Genomic DNA, 17,050 nt, shown 5'->3' with positions numbered 1-17,050 from the left:
AAGCAGCAGGGGGAAAAAAAAGGGACTGCCACCTCCATGAATTAATTTTGCTTTTAATGTAACAAGACTACTGTACAACAAGTGGAAAGCAAATTTACTTAATACAGTTAAAGTAAATATAAAATGTTGAGATATACACTCATGGGTTTACTTCCTGGAAAGAAATACATGAAGTTAAAACGCAGGAGGGTTTAAAAGCCCTAAGCCAAAAGGAACACAAGTCACTGTGGTGAAAACAGAACGATATTTTCTACTGAAAGCAGCTGCACCATAACAGCGATGACTCTTATTAAACAATTACTTGTAGGCATTTAAGCACAGCCGTGTCTTCCAACTCAGAATACTGCCTTAAGGTACAACTTAACAATGTTATCCCTTAGGGCAAACATTCTATATGTAAACCTGAAGTATTTGCCATTCCTTTTGTTGCAAGCATGTCACCTCACAGTACATGCACCTACGCTTCAGAAATGTACTAGAAAACTGTTTTGGTAGGGTAAGTCATGGAACTTTAACTGTTACTCAAAGAAAAACTACATGGATTTGCTAGGAGAAACATCTGTTAATTCCATTTTTAATGGTGCTTCAGTTACCATGGCCAAAAGAAACCACAGATAGTTTGGTGACTATTTTTTTAAGGAGCTGAAGAGCATCACGAAGCCAGTCTCATTTTTTCTGAGGCTAAATCATTCCCATGTCCTTACAAATTCTGCTAAATAGGGGAATAAACAGCTACAGACAAAACATGGGAGGCGGGTTGTGGCGTTATTTAGTATCATGTTAGGTAGAGAGAGAAGATACCCCAACAGCAGCTCACAGCCCCCACCTATCCCAGCTCCCCTTAGAGTGTATCTGCTTTGACTCCGAAGTTTGCCCTGTTACAGAAAAGCTGCACTGGTTTTGCTCCATAGATGGACTACTCGGGGTGGGGGGGTTAAAGCTACACCGCAAAACACGAGTATTTAGTCAAAATTCAGGACGTTCTGATCGAAGTGCGTCTGGACGTGCCGCTCGAAGCCCTGCTGGTCGTAGTCCGGTGGGAACTGCTCGCTGCACATGGGGCACACCTTCCAGTGGCTCTCCACGTGCTCCTCGAACTTGCTCTGGTCGTAGTTGGGTGGAAACATCACATCACAGAGAGGGCACTTCTTGTGGACATCAAAGCTGCGCGAGGAGGCAGAGGGGAAAAAGGACTCGGTTATTTAATCTGTTTTATTGCAAAATAAAACACAAAAGCAGGATCCTGCTGCTGCCAACGTGAAGAGCTTTACTAGAATCCTACATCGGAGCAGACTTTGTACCTAAGCAAGTACCACACTGTTAATTTAAATGTCTTTGCCGGAAGTCCTCCGTGCAGTTCCAGTAGTTTTACACAGGAATTCCAGAATAACCTGGCATTTTAAAAGCGACACAATTTTGACCCAATTCCAGCTACTGCTGAATACAAATCTATTGAATGTCTTAATGGCCAAGCAGTTTCATGAGAAACCACTCTCCCTGCTCATAAATGCTTGCTCTTAGCAAACATAACACTTTATAAAAGCTCTAAACTTGGGTTCACAATTAGGTTGGCAAGAAACAGAAGTTATTCATTCATTTACTACAGAAGTTATCTAAATTCTGTCAAAATAAGGTACAGCACAAGCAGCCTACCCAGCCTCACGGCACATTCTCTGACAGCTGTAACCCAAACATGCATTGAAAATGTTTCTCATCTCCATCCCCTCCGTTGAGTAAAACAAAAAGGATCCAGTTACGGAGGAACCCACCCATGCCATTAAACACCAATCAAAGATAACATCTACCTGGAATCAAAGCAGAAACCCGTTCCCCGTTCATGCACGAGAAGACTCGGGGGATCAGGAGCAGAAGGTGCACTGTTGTCATCATCCTATTAAAAAAAAAAAAGTAGTATTTTAAACACCACCCACAAGAAACTGCTTTTTTTTTCCTCCTCCATGTTATCAAGCATAAACACAGATGAAATTTACCTTTCCTTTTACCATCTCTGCAGCATCAGTTTTACTTTGCTGTACGAAGTGGGGGGGATGTGGTTAATGGACGTGAAAAACCAAACCCGGGCTGCCTTTTGCCAGGTACCCAGAGCAGAGACCGGTGCTGGCAGGGCCCGAACACTGCTGCTCACAGGGCAGCTGTGGGAACGGGGGTCACCTCGCTGCAGACCCCGGGGCTAAGTTCAGTTGAACTGAACACAGGGCACCGGGCTACAGACTAATCACACGGAGAATCCCCGCTGCAGCTCTGGGGGCTCCAGCATACGAGGGACATACTCAGGACAGTCAGAGGGCTGGAGCTCCTCTCCTATGGAGACAGGCTGAGAGGGCTGGGTTTATTCAGCCTGGAAAAGAGAAGGCTCTGGGAAGACCTTAAAGCAGCTTCCAGTGCCTAAAGGGTGCCTACTAGAAATCTGGAGAGGAGCTTTTTACAAGGGCCTGTAGTGACAGGACAAGGGGGAATGGCTTTAAACTGACAGAGGAGAAATTCAGATTAGAGACTAAGAAAAAATTCTTCCCTGTGAGAGTGGTGAGGCGCTGGCACAGGGTGCCCAGAGCAGCTGTGGCTGCCCCATCCCTGGCAGTGTTCAAGGCCAGGCTGGGCAGGGCTTTGAGCAACCTGCTCTAGTGGAAGGTGTCCCTGCCTGTGGCAAGGGGGTTGGAAGTAGATGATTTTTAAAGGTCCCTTTCAACCCAAACCATTCTGTGATTTATCAAGAGCTAAAACTCAACCCCTACACAATCAAATGTCACATCAGGCTTTAAAAATCCGACAATTTGGATTTCAGCAATGGGAAAAGACAATGATTTCCATTCACGTGCTGCCAGTCGGTTCCCAGCGATCTCCCTATGCTGCTCCCACCAGCCAAACACGTCACAGGCTTCACACTGCCACCGGCCCGTCAGCTCAGTCGCCCCGTTTGGCTGCTTCCTCCCACTAGGCTGCCGGCTGCGCTCTCCTTCCTGGGCACTAACACCACAGAACCTGCCGCTGCAGCCACCCTGAGCAGGGTGGCCCAGCTGACGGACAAGCAGCTTTGCCTCAGTGCTGCTCTCAGGGCAGGAAGGCAGGGCAGGCTCTGGGGAACACGCTGCTCCTCACGTCTCTCAGGAGAAAGAAACCTGCCAGCAACGGGAAATTCTCAGGCAGGAAAGTGAAGAATAGCTACAGCAACAGGATTCTGAGAGCTGCCTTCTGACAAGCAACCAGTCAGAGCACTCGGGGTTTGCAGGTTTGGGGGGTGGGTTTTTTATTCTCTGATGACATTATTAGAAATTAAGATTTAAATAACCACAGTGACGCACACAGACACTGTCAGGGGAAGAAATCAGCACAAGAAGAAAATAAACTGAAGGAGGAGTCAGAAAATCAGAACTGTGTTTGTAAACCCCATTCTTTATGCAGTATCAAACTACTTGTTACACAGCATCTTGGGTCTGGTTCTGCCAATAGATAATGCAGCACAAAACCTACTCAAGGTGGGCATACAGGCAAATTCAGCAAGACTTTTGAAACTCCAAGTCCTGGATCATTTTCCCTTTCATCTCAGAGACACCTTACATGCAGGAATTAGGAATTACTTAGCTGATCTTCAAAACCGAATGTGCACGGGACCACCTATAGCAGCAGACGTGCTGCATGTTTTCTACACGTAACTAATACATATATTCAAATATATTTCATTTTTAGGCTAACATGCTTTGTCCTTATGAAGAGTTAATGAAAACAGGGCAGGATGGGGAGATTCCCTCAATATTTCTGTTCTCCTGACAACAGCTGTTTAGTTTCAACCATTTAACATTTCCATTAAGCAGAGTGGGGCTTGCGGTGACAGATGCTAGCAACAGACGTATTTCCTGTCTAACTTGCTTGCTTTGCACCTGCAGTAAAAAAGGCATATGGGGTTTAAAGTATTATTTGTTCCTTTGGGCACAAAAGAGAGAGGATGTATGTATTAAAGAAGAAAACGTATTCAAACTGCTACAATGCTACAGCTTACACAGCGCCAAAACCAGAACAAATTGCTGAATACCAGACTGTAAGCAGACCAGGACTTCTCTGCAAAAACGAATGCGTATCTTCCTCCAAAACCAAAAATAGTTCCACTACAAAGAGAGGCCTAGCTAACAGTTAAATCCTTAGAAAATACACTCGTATAATTCTTTACCGTTTGTCACTCAGTTACCTCTTGAACACAGGGCAGTTTTTGACACAGCACCTACTAATACCTGGTTACAAGTGACAAGGTAGATGAGGTGTTTCTTTGGCAAAAGGGCTTTTCAGCCTCAAATTCCTTAAGTTATATATTAACTTTGTCTAGAAGGGCATTGACCTGAATTTTGTGCCTAACATGATGAAGATGGGTCTCTTTTCCCCATATACTGAGGCATTCAAGAAACCCCACCTTTTAGAGAGGTTCTTTGCACAGACCTGAAAGGAACCACTGACCTGAGCTGTAACAAACCCGGAACTCATCGGTCCCACAGTGAGCCACATCCCATACAAGTCTCAGAGCGCCACAGAAACTTTAGTTTCCCCACCAGAAAAGCAAACCTGTCTCTATGCACACATGACACAAAGACTACGTAGCAAGTAGCAAGTGAAAGATGTTCCCATTACAACACAACTGGAAGTGATCTCACCAATGCCCTCCTCCACCTGTACCAGCTGTGTGAGCAGAAGCACACTGCTTTAGCATCAGCCGCCCCACAGGCATATTCCTGGTCTACTACCAGAGCCCACGGGAAACCCAAGATTTTAGTTAGAATCCACAGTCTTGTTTGGATGGGTTTATGGATTTATGCAAAAGCCTGCCATTTAAAAAACTTATTCCAAAAGAAGTCAGCCCTGCCTGTCCACTTTATGTAACAGGTTAATAGGTTGGGGGTGAGTCTGTTTTGGGTAGGTGTTTCACACTGCTTACTCTAGTTCATTTAGCTGCTAGCCAGAATTTTGCCCCCCCCCAATTTTTAAAATTCAAAAGGGGTTACTGCTAGTTGCTTGGTAAGACAAAATGATTTACATCTTTTGTCCTTTCTTCCAGCATCTGGCAAGTGTGATGCCCCGCCACGTACAAATACAACATTCCTCCTCATTCCTTTCAGAGGAACCTATGTGAACAAGAGTATGATGCTTTCCCCTACATGGGCACTATCCCGCCCCGCTGCCTTGTTGGCACATGCTTCAACAAAAGGCAAGCACAAGTTACTGGCATCAGAAAAGGCTTTTTTTAAACTGCTGAAGTATGATTTAGTTTGGTATGCCGTAAGGATACAGCTTTCTCATGACCCAGTTCAATTAACTGTAAAAATCATACAGTGGGCTCCTTACAGTGGCTTCTGACATGTGAACTATGTGACAATGGTAACACTAAACTGATACTACCCTGTTAAGATAGGGAAAGTCTGCCTCTTCAGTGGACTTCTGCTCTTGGCCAAATATATAAAGAAAGATCAGTTCTTAACCTTTTGTTATGCTTAACCCAAAGAACACCACACATATATGTTAAGCATAGCTCAAGGTGCTTATTGCAGAGATTACTCTATAATCAAAGAATGGTCAAACAGTGAGAACTTTACCTTAGTCTGAAAGTATTTCACAGCCATTCTAATTACAAGTTACAGTAAACACTATACAAGCACCAATAACTAAAATTCTAACTCACTGCCCTGGGGTAACTTGGAACTTCTGGAAAACACAGACTATGTCCCATTGTATTGGGCTCCAACAGCTACTTTTGTCATTTCAGATGGACAAAACTCCTGAAGCGTACCATGTAACACAGAGAACTCTATGAAGGGAGGAGGGGTCTTACTCATCCTGGTCCACAATCACTTAGGTGCCCAGTTTCTTCCAGCTAGTATAACCAATGATACAGTATTTATTCTAATGATATTGTAAAGCATATGCTTTTCAACCTGACATTTAAAAGGCAGTCACTCTCCCATGGTAAAACAAGCCATCCCCTAAAGATTCAGAAGCTGGAATGAGAAGGCACTAGCTGAAGCTGCTTTACAGAAAGAGTCTGACAATAACTGCCGGACGCCAGGCCTCAATGGCTTGGCCTATGCTGTATTTTAAGCATAGGCATCAGCTTACTCACAAGACCCCACGGTCGAGTCATCCAAGTTATTTGGACAGAAGCCCATGTTCCATATTTTGAGAAAGAGACAGCTTAATCTGCCCTTTGCGCACACCCAGAGCCAGCTTTCTCGCACTCCAGACTGGTGACTAGAGACATGGCTGCACATACTTGGTCCAGGACCCCTACAGTGCCCTGCAATGATGTAAAACAGTTGATATGTAGCCTCAGGTCCTTCCAAAAAGAGTCTGATATCAGGCACCCACCGCCTGGCACTGTGGTTATGTAGCATGACAAGTGCCAGGCCTTCCAAGTTCCAAAGTTTGGATAATGAGGTTAACAAATTATAAAGGATTCCTTTAACATCATGACTTAACTATTATCACTGGACTGTAACTCTGACTCTTTAACCACAATGAGTTCCACAGATTATATGTATCAAAGATAAACATAGTATTACACAATAAAGCATGGCAAAAGAGGGGCTTTGTCACTCAAAAAGGAAGAAAGGAAAGCCAGACATTGCCTGTCAGAAATAAGCACGACTCACCTAGTTTTACAAAAACTAACCGATTTTGTCTCAAGTACTGCTTTCAGAATCACAACTGCAAGCAGTTCCAAGATTGCCAAACAGAATTAGAAACAAAGCCATGTGACACTGTACAAAACCCACAGACTTAAACAATCCCCATCTCTGATTTCTACAGAGCATTTTAACATGCCACAGTAAGCAAACCGATACCCAGCTTAGGATTTAAACACTAAATGAACAGACACACTGCTAACGCATAGTATGGGCAAAGCAGAAAGAGCAGTACATATGTTTTCTGTCTGTGATTCAGCTCTGCTGTGGGAGTGAAATCAAACAAACTCTTTCCTCTCTGCAAGCAGTCTGCTCTCCCAAGAGGTACCCAGATACCAACTGCTCCTTTTATGTCTCTCCTATCCAGGAGACAGTGATTGGCTGCCAGGGTAAGATCAGGCTAATAAAGTGGCGTGAGGGGGTTTTGCTAGAAGAAAGGCCATTTTGGATTCATCTCAAAAAGATATCCTGTCTTGATTGTCAGTGCCCAAAAGTTACACTCCTCATCCCCCACAAACTTACTGTGACTAACAACAGTGTTTAAAAGTCTCAGGATAATTAGTCTGGGCTTACTGCCAACTGCAATCAGGACTACTTTTCTAAAACTCTCACTTTAAATATATAGAAGTTTTGTTTATGGATCTTTCCCGTACATAACTGCTTCTAGAAATTATTTGCTCCAAATGATTACATTTTGGTCAATTATGGGAGCATGAGCAAACGGAAAGTTAGTGCTGAGGAGACAATGGCAGGAACTTGTGGCAAGTCCACTATTCTACACAGAATTGCCACTGTGTGTGCGCTCATCTGGCATGGTTAACACAGACCGGTTTATCCCTCTCAGAAATCACAGTTCAATTGGCCTAAGAGTTCAAAAAGCTAAAGCTACAAAGAATTCTGGAAAGTCTTAAAACTCATACAAAACTGATGGTTTTTCTCATCAACCAAATATGTGGCAGTTCCCATTCCCAAGGAACAAAATTCTGGGAGAAACAAGAATCAGAACACGACAGCAACGTTAAACAACAATTCTGATGTGTTTGCATATGCATCCTTTCTTAGTTTACAACTCAGTAACTGAAGACAGTTTCCTCCTGGTTATTTCTTTAAATACTGCATTAGAGCGGATTTATCTTTGGCATATTATTAAGTCTCTCTAGAAAGATTCCTGCAATTATCCATTTCCAAGTAAATTTGAACACTACACACACACTCTATTTTTTGGTAGGAGCAAGTAACTGATTCTAATTTGAAAGTAAAAAAACAAAGACCTAAATTATTCGATTTAAAAGCACTTTTTCTCGAGCTGAACTTTATTTAATCCTGTTATATTCCATCTCATTACAAAATTCCAAGCTGTGTCTGCAAATGAGCACAAGACTCTAGCACTGTTTCTCTTGGGTTTGCAAGAGGGCAAAGCACATAGATCAGAAAGAACACCCTGCTAATTAAACTGAAGCAGATGACTAAAGAAGAGCTTGTCATATGTAATATCTACGTCAAGAATGATCAGATTAAATATGCAAAATGTGAAGTAAAGGTGGGCAACAGCATTAAGCTCATATTCTAGATCTTGAACAGGCTGCAAAAGTTCTGACAGTTTCTCTAATTATTCACAGTAATAGACATTGGGGGCAAAAGGTAGGAGGGAGAAACACATTTTTCTCCATTATAGGTGCTGAGCACCAGGGCTAAAATCATGCCTGTCTGAACACTGATCAGCTTCTGCAAAGGTTAATAGCAATTAAATGTGGCAAACTAGACTAAATGAGAAACGGGTCATGATACCACTGTACTTGCAAAGAGCACAATACTTTGCAGAAAGGTATTCCTTGTTTAATATTTTTGAAGGTGCAAGAGTACTTGGAAAAAGAAAGAGTAATAAGTCTGTTCCTGTTCAAATGAAGACATACAGTCCAGTGTATAACAGAAGCCAATTCTTTATACCAGAACAAGCAAGTTAACTGTGCTAAAAAGCTAACCAGTTTCCATTTAAAACAAAGCCCTAAAAAGGCAATCAGTGAGAATCTGTCAGCTTCAGTTTAATCAGCTTTAGATAACAGCCAATTAGTTCTTCTAAGTCCATGACTAACAGCAAAATCCATTCAAAATGTAGATTAATATATGCATATTTTCAAAAGACAGGACAAAAGATTAATACATTAGACTAAAGACTCTGATAAAAAACAGATTTTTATTCAGCAGTCAGCTGAAAATACTAGTATCAGAACCATTTTAATTCGTATTCATTCTCTTACAATTTAGTTCCTATATACAAATTATAAAATGAGTGAGACATGGCTACATTTTGAGCCCTCGTTCTACCACACAGGAGAGAAAAATCAGAATGAGTTGAGATTACTTGGATTTTTCTACTTCAGTATTTAAAAAGATAAAGCAGCTGCTACTGTCCTAATACCAAACAAGCTGTCAGTTACTCAAGAGACTGGAGGAACAAGTATATTATTATCACTTGATGCAGAGTTTTCTCCCTCAAAGCAAGCAAAAATTCACCTAAAACATTGTTCAGGGAAAAGAAAAAAAGAACCAACCACCTGGATTTATGTAATGATAAAGCAGGCTTATCAGATACTGAAAACCAATGTGCAACTCTTGACTGCTCAGTAGTAAACATACCAAGGCAAAAAAAATAATAAAAAGGTAACTTACATTGCTATCCTCAGGATCCTCTAAACCATCAGGCCGACTAAGATTGCGTGAAGGCTGACTACACACTACATCGTCTTCTAGCTCCCAAAAGGAAGTTCTAACAGGTGGTCTTTGGATCTCATCAGGATTGAAAGCACCATCTGCTCCATCTGAAGAAAAAAATAATTAAGAGCATCTTTGTTCAGTAGAGTTTGTGTTTCAAGATGACACATGTGCTTCCTTACATTCAAAAAATCAAGACTTAAACATGTTTTCAGTTTCGATAATACAAAATAATAGAAAAGAAATCACCTATTTCGAAAGGTGCTTCTTTCAAACTTTGTTTACCTTACTGATTCTCATCAGTAAAATAAAGGCATTTTATTGATTATCAATCAATAAAGGCTCTGTACACCAGTATGAAGATTACTGATACTTAACCTGCATTAAACAAGCCACTGCTTTTGAAACAGCAAGAGAGAAATTATATGGGGGGTGAGGAGTGGAGAGTAACTTACTTACCTCTTCTCTCCTGAATTGCATAAGGGTTTCCATATTGCAATACTGGCAGTCTACTTGGCACTGCAGGATCTGGCCCATTTTCCTCCGAATATGGGTTGCGAAAATGTAATGTCTGCTGTGAAATCTGTCCTTCCATCATCCTTCCAACTTGATTTCCTGGTGTCCTACCAAGTTCCTAAATAATGCAAAATTTAAGATGTAATTAACTTATAGAGTCCTAGTAAAGTTTCTTCTTAGTGGGCATGAGAGAAAGGCTAGTTTGCAGGAGCACCCTGAAGAAAATACTGTTATTCAGTGGAAATCTCTCTCTAAAAAAACAAAATAGCATGGAAGAAAGGGCACAAGTATGCACATTTGAAAATGTAACTCTTCCAAAAATTAATATACTTAAAACTCTAGATTCCTGCAGATAACCCATAAAGGTTATAATAACTATTATAAACTACTAAAGGGTTTTTACAACTTATAAACCATTATAAGTCTAAGCCAATATATATGCTAAAAGACAATAATTAAAGTGACTGAAGTGTGGTCAGTGCAGCAGCTGTAATTTATCCAAAGAAAAGTCTCTCATCCTTCCATTTAATAAAACAGGTTAAGGGAGAGAAAGCATGTATGCCAAAAATATCCAAAGGAGTATACCATTTACAGTTCAGAACCAAGCAAAACATTCTGAGATGTAGAAATGAAAATAATAATTTAAAAATACAGATTGTTAAGAGAGATGCTCTCCAATCATGTTGTTATTTTCTTGTGGGTTCTCTGGGTTCATGTTTAGTATTTGCTAATGTAATGGTAACACAAAACCTCAAACATGGAAGTGTGCCTTTTCCTCAAGACTTTAAAATGAAACTAAAAACCAAGACTTCAACTACCCATTTAACTACATGGGAAGTAAAATGCCTCAGTTATTCAAAAGAACAACTCAATATATTTTGCTTAAAAACAGGTAAACTTCATCCCAAACTCTAGAACACAAAAAGGCAAAAATCAAGTAGCAATAGCTAATCTGAAAACAAAACACCACTGAAATGAAAAAAGATGGAAGTTATACATTTACTGCCATGTATGTACTATCAAGTTTCAGACATAAAAGGTTTAGGCTCCAACAACATCATCATAAAGGCATCTTCAAACAGGAAAAAAGTGGTATCTACAAATGGTAAGGCAGCTACAGAAAGTTCTGGAGCACTGGCCATAAACAGAGTAATATTCATTTTCTTTTAGAAAAACCTTCTAATACAGGACAACACAATTTCTGCTTAACACTCTCCACGTCAAATATCCTCCTGCAGATACGATGTGAAACTATGTTAGCGTTACTTTAGATTTATAGACTAAATAGCACATATGATTTAAGTGGTTAGGGTTAAATGGTTAGGATTACATCTTAAAGTTTTAGTGAGCGTGTAAAATTAAATAATTCATCTTCACTCCATACAAAGCAGGAACAATTAATTATCAGTGAAATTAAGATTTTCCTTTTTAAACCCAATTTCTTCTGCAATATGAAAGCAGTTTAGACTGAGAGGCAGTGGCATTAATATTTTAATTTTAGCATCACATAAGATTAAAACAGAATGTAGATCAAAGTAACTGTAAAAAGGTAAAGTAGCCTTAACCCAGTAGTTGGATAGTGAGGGTAAAGACTGATTTAAAGGGGGGAGGGGGGCGGGAGGCCATATAAGTATGCAAATAGAATAGAAACCAAGTAATTTTATAGGTTTGAAGAGACAACAAATGAACATTTTTAGCATGCTCTGTTTGGTGACATTTATAAACAAACACTGACAATGGAGTATAAATTGAAAACCTGTTTACTATACCATGCTTAACCTTTTAAATCATGGTTCCAGTCTAGCAAGGCACTTTGATTCTTCTTTGTAATGTAAATATCTATAAATTTGGTTAGATGAAGTTCTAAGCTTTTATAAGCCCCATACGTTATTATTATTACAGTTGTTCTTCTTATGTGTGGTGTTTAAAATTACTCCCTCCAGCTAAACTAGGTTCATCAAAACTCTCACTTTTATTTTGCTTTAAAGTTAGAAAAATATGAGTGATCCTATTAAACACTGCATCTTTCATTAAAAAAAAAAAAAAAGATAAATACCAACTGCTTGAGAAGCTACAATTTTACAGAACACTTAACTAGCTTAAACTGAAATTAGTTTAATTTCAATTTAACAGTATGCAAATTCCTGTTGTTACTAAGTATCTGTTCATACTGGATTTTTAAAGTAACCTGCACAAGCCCAACATTTTCACAATGTCATCCAATACTATCTGAATGTAATAAAGACATTTTATTATTTCACTTTTCAGTAAAACATATCTTTGATTAATTGCTATATAGTACTTTAGAGGTACTTCTAGCATTAGTATTTCGGAACATCTGATTTAACAGTAATGGTAGTTAATTTGATGAGACAGTGAACTCTTGAAAGCAGCAGACCATTTTCTAGCACATATTTAAAAAATCAGAGTACTGTCTGTGTATTGTTCTTTTCTGATAAAGATATTTTTCTGGCTGTAATTTACCAAAGTCACCACTGTCACATGTCAAGCTGCTTTTATTATTACAAGCAGTCAGTAAGAGAACTGCAGATGTCAAAAAGATTTGGTTGTATGCACACATCATGAAAAACCTGGAGATTGTACTGCTGAAATGTCTACATCTTTAGCTATAGGACAACACTGGATAAAAGCAAAAACAGTCCTAACCAGTGATGGAAAAAATAAACTGTCACACTAGGTATGAGTGTTCATGTTTTATGCCAGGATTCCAAAGGGAATAAGGTTTACTAATTGTACTGCCCGTCAGCCAGTAACTCCTGAAAGTATCAGGCAGAGAATCTGTCTCAAAGAAAGTAAACTCCTGCAACTTTTGTTAACTGATGCTCCCTTAGAGGACAGAAAGGCTGCAGTATGAGCTCGATAATAACCCTTTCTATTTGGCCAAGCAGCACATGCACTAAGCTGGTATTAGCCTCTAGATGCAACAGGGCTATTAACAGTAATACTAACAGAACTTGTAGTTTAAAATGCTAATTCTCTTTGGCAAAATATCCCAATATGGAAATGTTTAAAGAGTAAACAAATTCTCACTTAAAAATAAGCTGCAATTCCTCAAACTAAAGAACTTCACAAGTGTTAATTTACAAAATTTAACAGGAATCCTGACAATACCTTCTCACTGGTAAAGAGTTCCAACTGTGATGCCAGTTCCTTTATTCGTCTCTCTTTTTCTGCAAGCTGAACCTATATATGAAAAGAAGTTTAGGTTCCTTATTAGTGAATAGAAACTATTTCCCTGCTGTTATATGATGAAAACCAAATTCATCTTTCAAATGGAAATCATTTTGTCTACTATAGTTACATGCAACCTCTAGTACTACTATACCAAAACCAACTGTTCTCCTTAAGTTTATCTACTGGATAAGAGCAGCACATTAGCAGCTGTTTCTTGCCAGTTTTCAGAAAACAGTTGCGGAATGATAAAAATGAGGAGTACCATCAGTGATACTAATGGCAGGAGGGACACCACTGACCAAAACCAGCTGAAAGTTTGCAAGCCTCATTTCATTATTTCTGGAGGAAACCACTGCTATTTAAGTGATTTATTTTATTCACTTCTCTCCAGCACTTATGTCCCACCACAGAACTGAGAGAACCAAAAGACACTAGATTTGTTTCACCAGCATCTACCTTGTGTGTCTGCTGGGTGCTCTGGGAGGAGATGCTACTGACACATATCACAATTCTTCCAGGCTTCCTCCTTGCTTCAAAATGATTATTTAAATAATCCTTCTCTACAAAGGGCTATTTTATTTGGATTCTGTTTACTTTGGAGACTGCCTCTCCACTTGTTTTTCTAGCATTACAAGTTCAATACTCTGCACAGTTATATATTAATTTTATCCAACTCTAAAATTCCACCTCCTAGTTCAGGTCAACAGAGCAAAATCAACTGACTGGGAAGAAAACCTTGCTTTTTCTCCCAAATGATAGTAAGTTTTGCATTGCACTCAAAATGCTTTCAATTTTGGAACAAATTATTTATTACTCCAGATGTTGATAAGTCAAAAAAAATAAACTTATTTTACATTCAATTGTGCATGGCAACTGATCACTGCTAGTTAGTAAAACTTCATAAATTGGAAAGACTCATGCATTTTATAAAATTGAAATTAGAGCTTTGAAAAGTGTCAAAAAAGGTCAGCCTACAAAGGGCTAAAGTAAGCTGTAGAGTAAATCAGCATTTTATAAAGAAAAAGTGCTGTAATTTCTAATGGAAAGGAAGGGGATTCCTACTACAACTGATATGGGAGCAGTTCAATTTAATCCTTGTTCAGTACAATGGGCAAAAATGGGCAACAGTATTCCACCCTGTCAATTACACTACCACCATTAGACTGAGAACAAGCACAGAAGCTGGTCTTACGGAAATGTGTTGCTCTTATCTTGTTGACATACAAAAAACCACTTCAACACATGTATTACCATCACATAAACTCAAAGATTAAGGCCCCTTGTAAGCTAAAGCTGCCCATTATGCTTGACTTTCTGGTGTTTGTGTTACATCACTCTAAGACTATAGTTGAAATTCTCCAAATTAAGTAATTCTCTCATGATGATTTTAAAAACAACATATCACCCATCTTGTATCCCTCTAGTTAGTTCAGATGCATTAGACATCACCAGACTGGTAATGCAGCATGCAATATAAAGATTTTAAACAAATACACCTATCAATATTCCTGTTAGTATTCTAGTAAGCAACAGGAAATTGGAACTCTCTAGCCCTTTTCTTCCCCTAATACAAGATTAACGTCATTTAGAGGTTTGTCTAAATCCACAATATTAAGACTGATAGCCATTTGGTAATATACTTAGCAGGTCTGTCTTACTTTAAAAGAAACATTACAAGACTGTTCTTTCTACAAGTGCAAAACAGAACTCCTATTTACAGCAAAAATGCATTCACAGTGGTTTTTCCCCATTAAAACTGTTCGTTACTTGAACCATTAGAAATGAGCAACTATGTTAAGAACATGATACCATTTGTCGTCCTAAAAAATAAAAAATAAAAAAATCTGTAACTTACTTTATACTGATCTTCCATTGCTGCCAGCTGTAATTTTATACCATCATTGATCTTCACTTGTTCTTTCCACTTCAGCTCCAGTTTAGCTAGCTCATCAGCGTAAACACTGCATTTAATCTTCTCACCCTAAAGCAGTTTATACGATGACATGAAATATTTACAATTTTAAGAGATTTCCCCTCCCACCCCAACAATGACACTAATTCCATGCATTTAGAACAAGACCATTTATGAATGGCTTCCCCAAGAAATCAAGCCTGACTCAAGAATTTGAAAAGGACAGGACCAGTGAAGACTGCATAAATGATGTTCAATACATATTTTTTTCTTGCCTGAGCTGATATTGTCTTTAGCTTCACAGTTTCAAGTTTCTTTCTATCCTAATACTACACTGTAATCATAATTTTCCTTTCAGGAATCTCACTTCAATACAAAACCTTTCCCCACGCGACTTTTACAACTTAAGTATCTTTCATCCAGAAGGTCAAAGGCAAAGCTTTCTCCAGGCATGACTACAGAAGAAATAGCCAGCAGAAGCTAACACAGGCTCTCCATAGACGGGGTAATGAGTAGAATTACAGGACAGTTGTTACATCCTGGAGAGCACATTAAAATAGAATAATCTCATTGTCATAAATAAGAGAAACAAGATGAACAGAGACAACACCCAGAATGCATTTCTTAATTCTACAACAACTTTTCACCAGCATCACTGTTGCAGTACTCCATCATACATACATACATCCAAACCGGTTAAATGAAAATCAAGTTAGGACAGGTATTAATATTTGAAGGGCATTACTTTTGTGGCTACAGCACTACTGGCGCCAAATTTGGTCCAGAGAACCATATAAATGTCTTTATGACTGAGCCCAAGCTAGTAGGTAGCACCCACTCTCACATCAAAACACTGCAGAAGCCCCAGACAGTCAGATCTGGAGGAGTTATTACACTTGAACACTACTACACTTGCTTCAGACATCAGCTGGCTTATAGCAATGTGCTGTGATTGATTTATAAAAGCAATTACACTTTAAATACAATGAAAAGAAAAGAAGTATTCAAAACCTTAGGCATAGGAGTATTTTTGTTCGTTTTCCTCCACCTGGGTTTTCCTGAGGAGTCCTTATCTGGATTCTCTAACACTACATGTAAGCAAGAGCTGACTCAGTAAGAATGGGTTTCCTTATGCTAAGATTTCTACCACAATCAGAGTGCATCACGCAAGCAAGGCAACTCAGCTAGGTAGGCTCTGTGGTTTTAAGACTTAGCACCTATAGCTACTTTCAATTCAGCTTTCCGAAGCAGCCATTCACTTACTGCCAACATTTGCTTGCATTTCTTATACTTCTCTGTTTTCTCAGCAATTTCTTTATTCATTTCACGTATTTGCTCCTTTACGACGAATTCCGAAACTATGTCAGATGAAATAGGGCTAACTGTGAACATTGAAGAAAAAAATAACAACATTGTTTTTTTTTGTTCCATAAATAAAGTTTGTATAAGAGAGATGACAGGCCAAATTTGACAGTGCATCAAGAACAGAGTGCTCCATGTTATCCAAGCAAATAGTTAATCACAGACAATCAGTATCATGTGGCTAGTGATACGTGAGATCAGCAGTCATACTGGCATGTCTATGTTCGGTTCTCTCATACACTGAGGTTGGAACATAAATATACGCATACATACTACAAAGACCAAGCTTAAAAACAAAGACAGACGCTTCTTCCCTTAGCTCCAAAGAAAGTAAATACCAGAATACATACATTATGATAAAATGCTAAGTATTTTATCCTTCCATAAAACATGAAGTGCCTCAGCAATCTACTTCATAGAATGGTTTGAGCTGGAAGGGAGCTTAAAGCTCATCTAGTTCCAACCCCCTGCCATGGGCAGGGACACCTTCCACTAGACCAAGTTGCTCAACGCCCCATCCAACCTGGCCTTGAACACTGCCAAGGGAAGGGGCAGCCACAACTTCTCTGGACAACTTGTGTCAGTGTCTCACCACGCTCATAGTGAAGAATTTCTTCCTTAGTTTTCACCTATTATATGTTTACGTTTTAGAGGGTTAGTTTTCTAAGAACTT

General features: G+C 39.3%; 1 protein-coding gene across 5 annotated transcripts in view; it reads right to left on the bottom strand.

Annotated features, from left to right (window-relative positions):
- Positions 1–33: 33 nt before the first annotated feature.
- Positions 34–17,050, bottom strand: part of TAX1BP1 (Tax1 binding protein 1) — a 56,574-nt gene continuing 39,557 nt past the window's right edge. For 3 of the 5 annotated variants that reach the window (XM_030508807.1, XM_030508821.1, XM_030508814.1), the window contains 7 exons: positions 16,279–16,397; positions 14,959–15,084; positions 13,041–13,112; positions 9,852–10,026; positions 9,351–9,499; positions 1,806–1,891; positions 34–1,164 (listed from right to left, as the gene is read on the bottom strand). In XM_030508807.1, the coding sequence (XP_030364667.1) occupies positions 963–1,164; positions 1,806–1,891; positions 9,351–9,499; positions 9,852–10,026; positions 13,041–13,112; positions 14,959–15,084; positions 16,279–16,397 (929 nt within the window). In that variant the 3' untranslated portion in view covers positions 34–962. The remainder of the gene's footprint in view (positions 1,165–1,805; positions 1,892–9,350; positions 9,500–9,851; positions 10,027–13,040; positions 13,113–14,958; positions 15,085–16,278; positions 16,398–17,050) is intronic. The other 2 variants (XM_030508830.1, XM_030508840.1) reach the window with 1 other exon arrangement.

The sequence above is a fragment of the Strigops habroptila genome, chromosome 1 (genome assembly GCF_004027225.2).
Source record: "Strigops habroptila isolate Jane chromosome 1, bStrHab1.2.pri, whole genome shotgun sequence".
Classification (NCBI taxonomy): domain Eukaryota; kingdom Metazoa; phylum Chordata; class Aves; order Psittaciformes; family Psittacidae; genus Strigops; species Strigops habroptila.
This window is presented reverse-complemented; position numbering and strand designations above follow the sequence as displayed.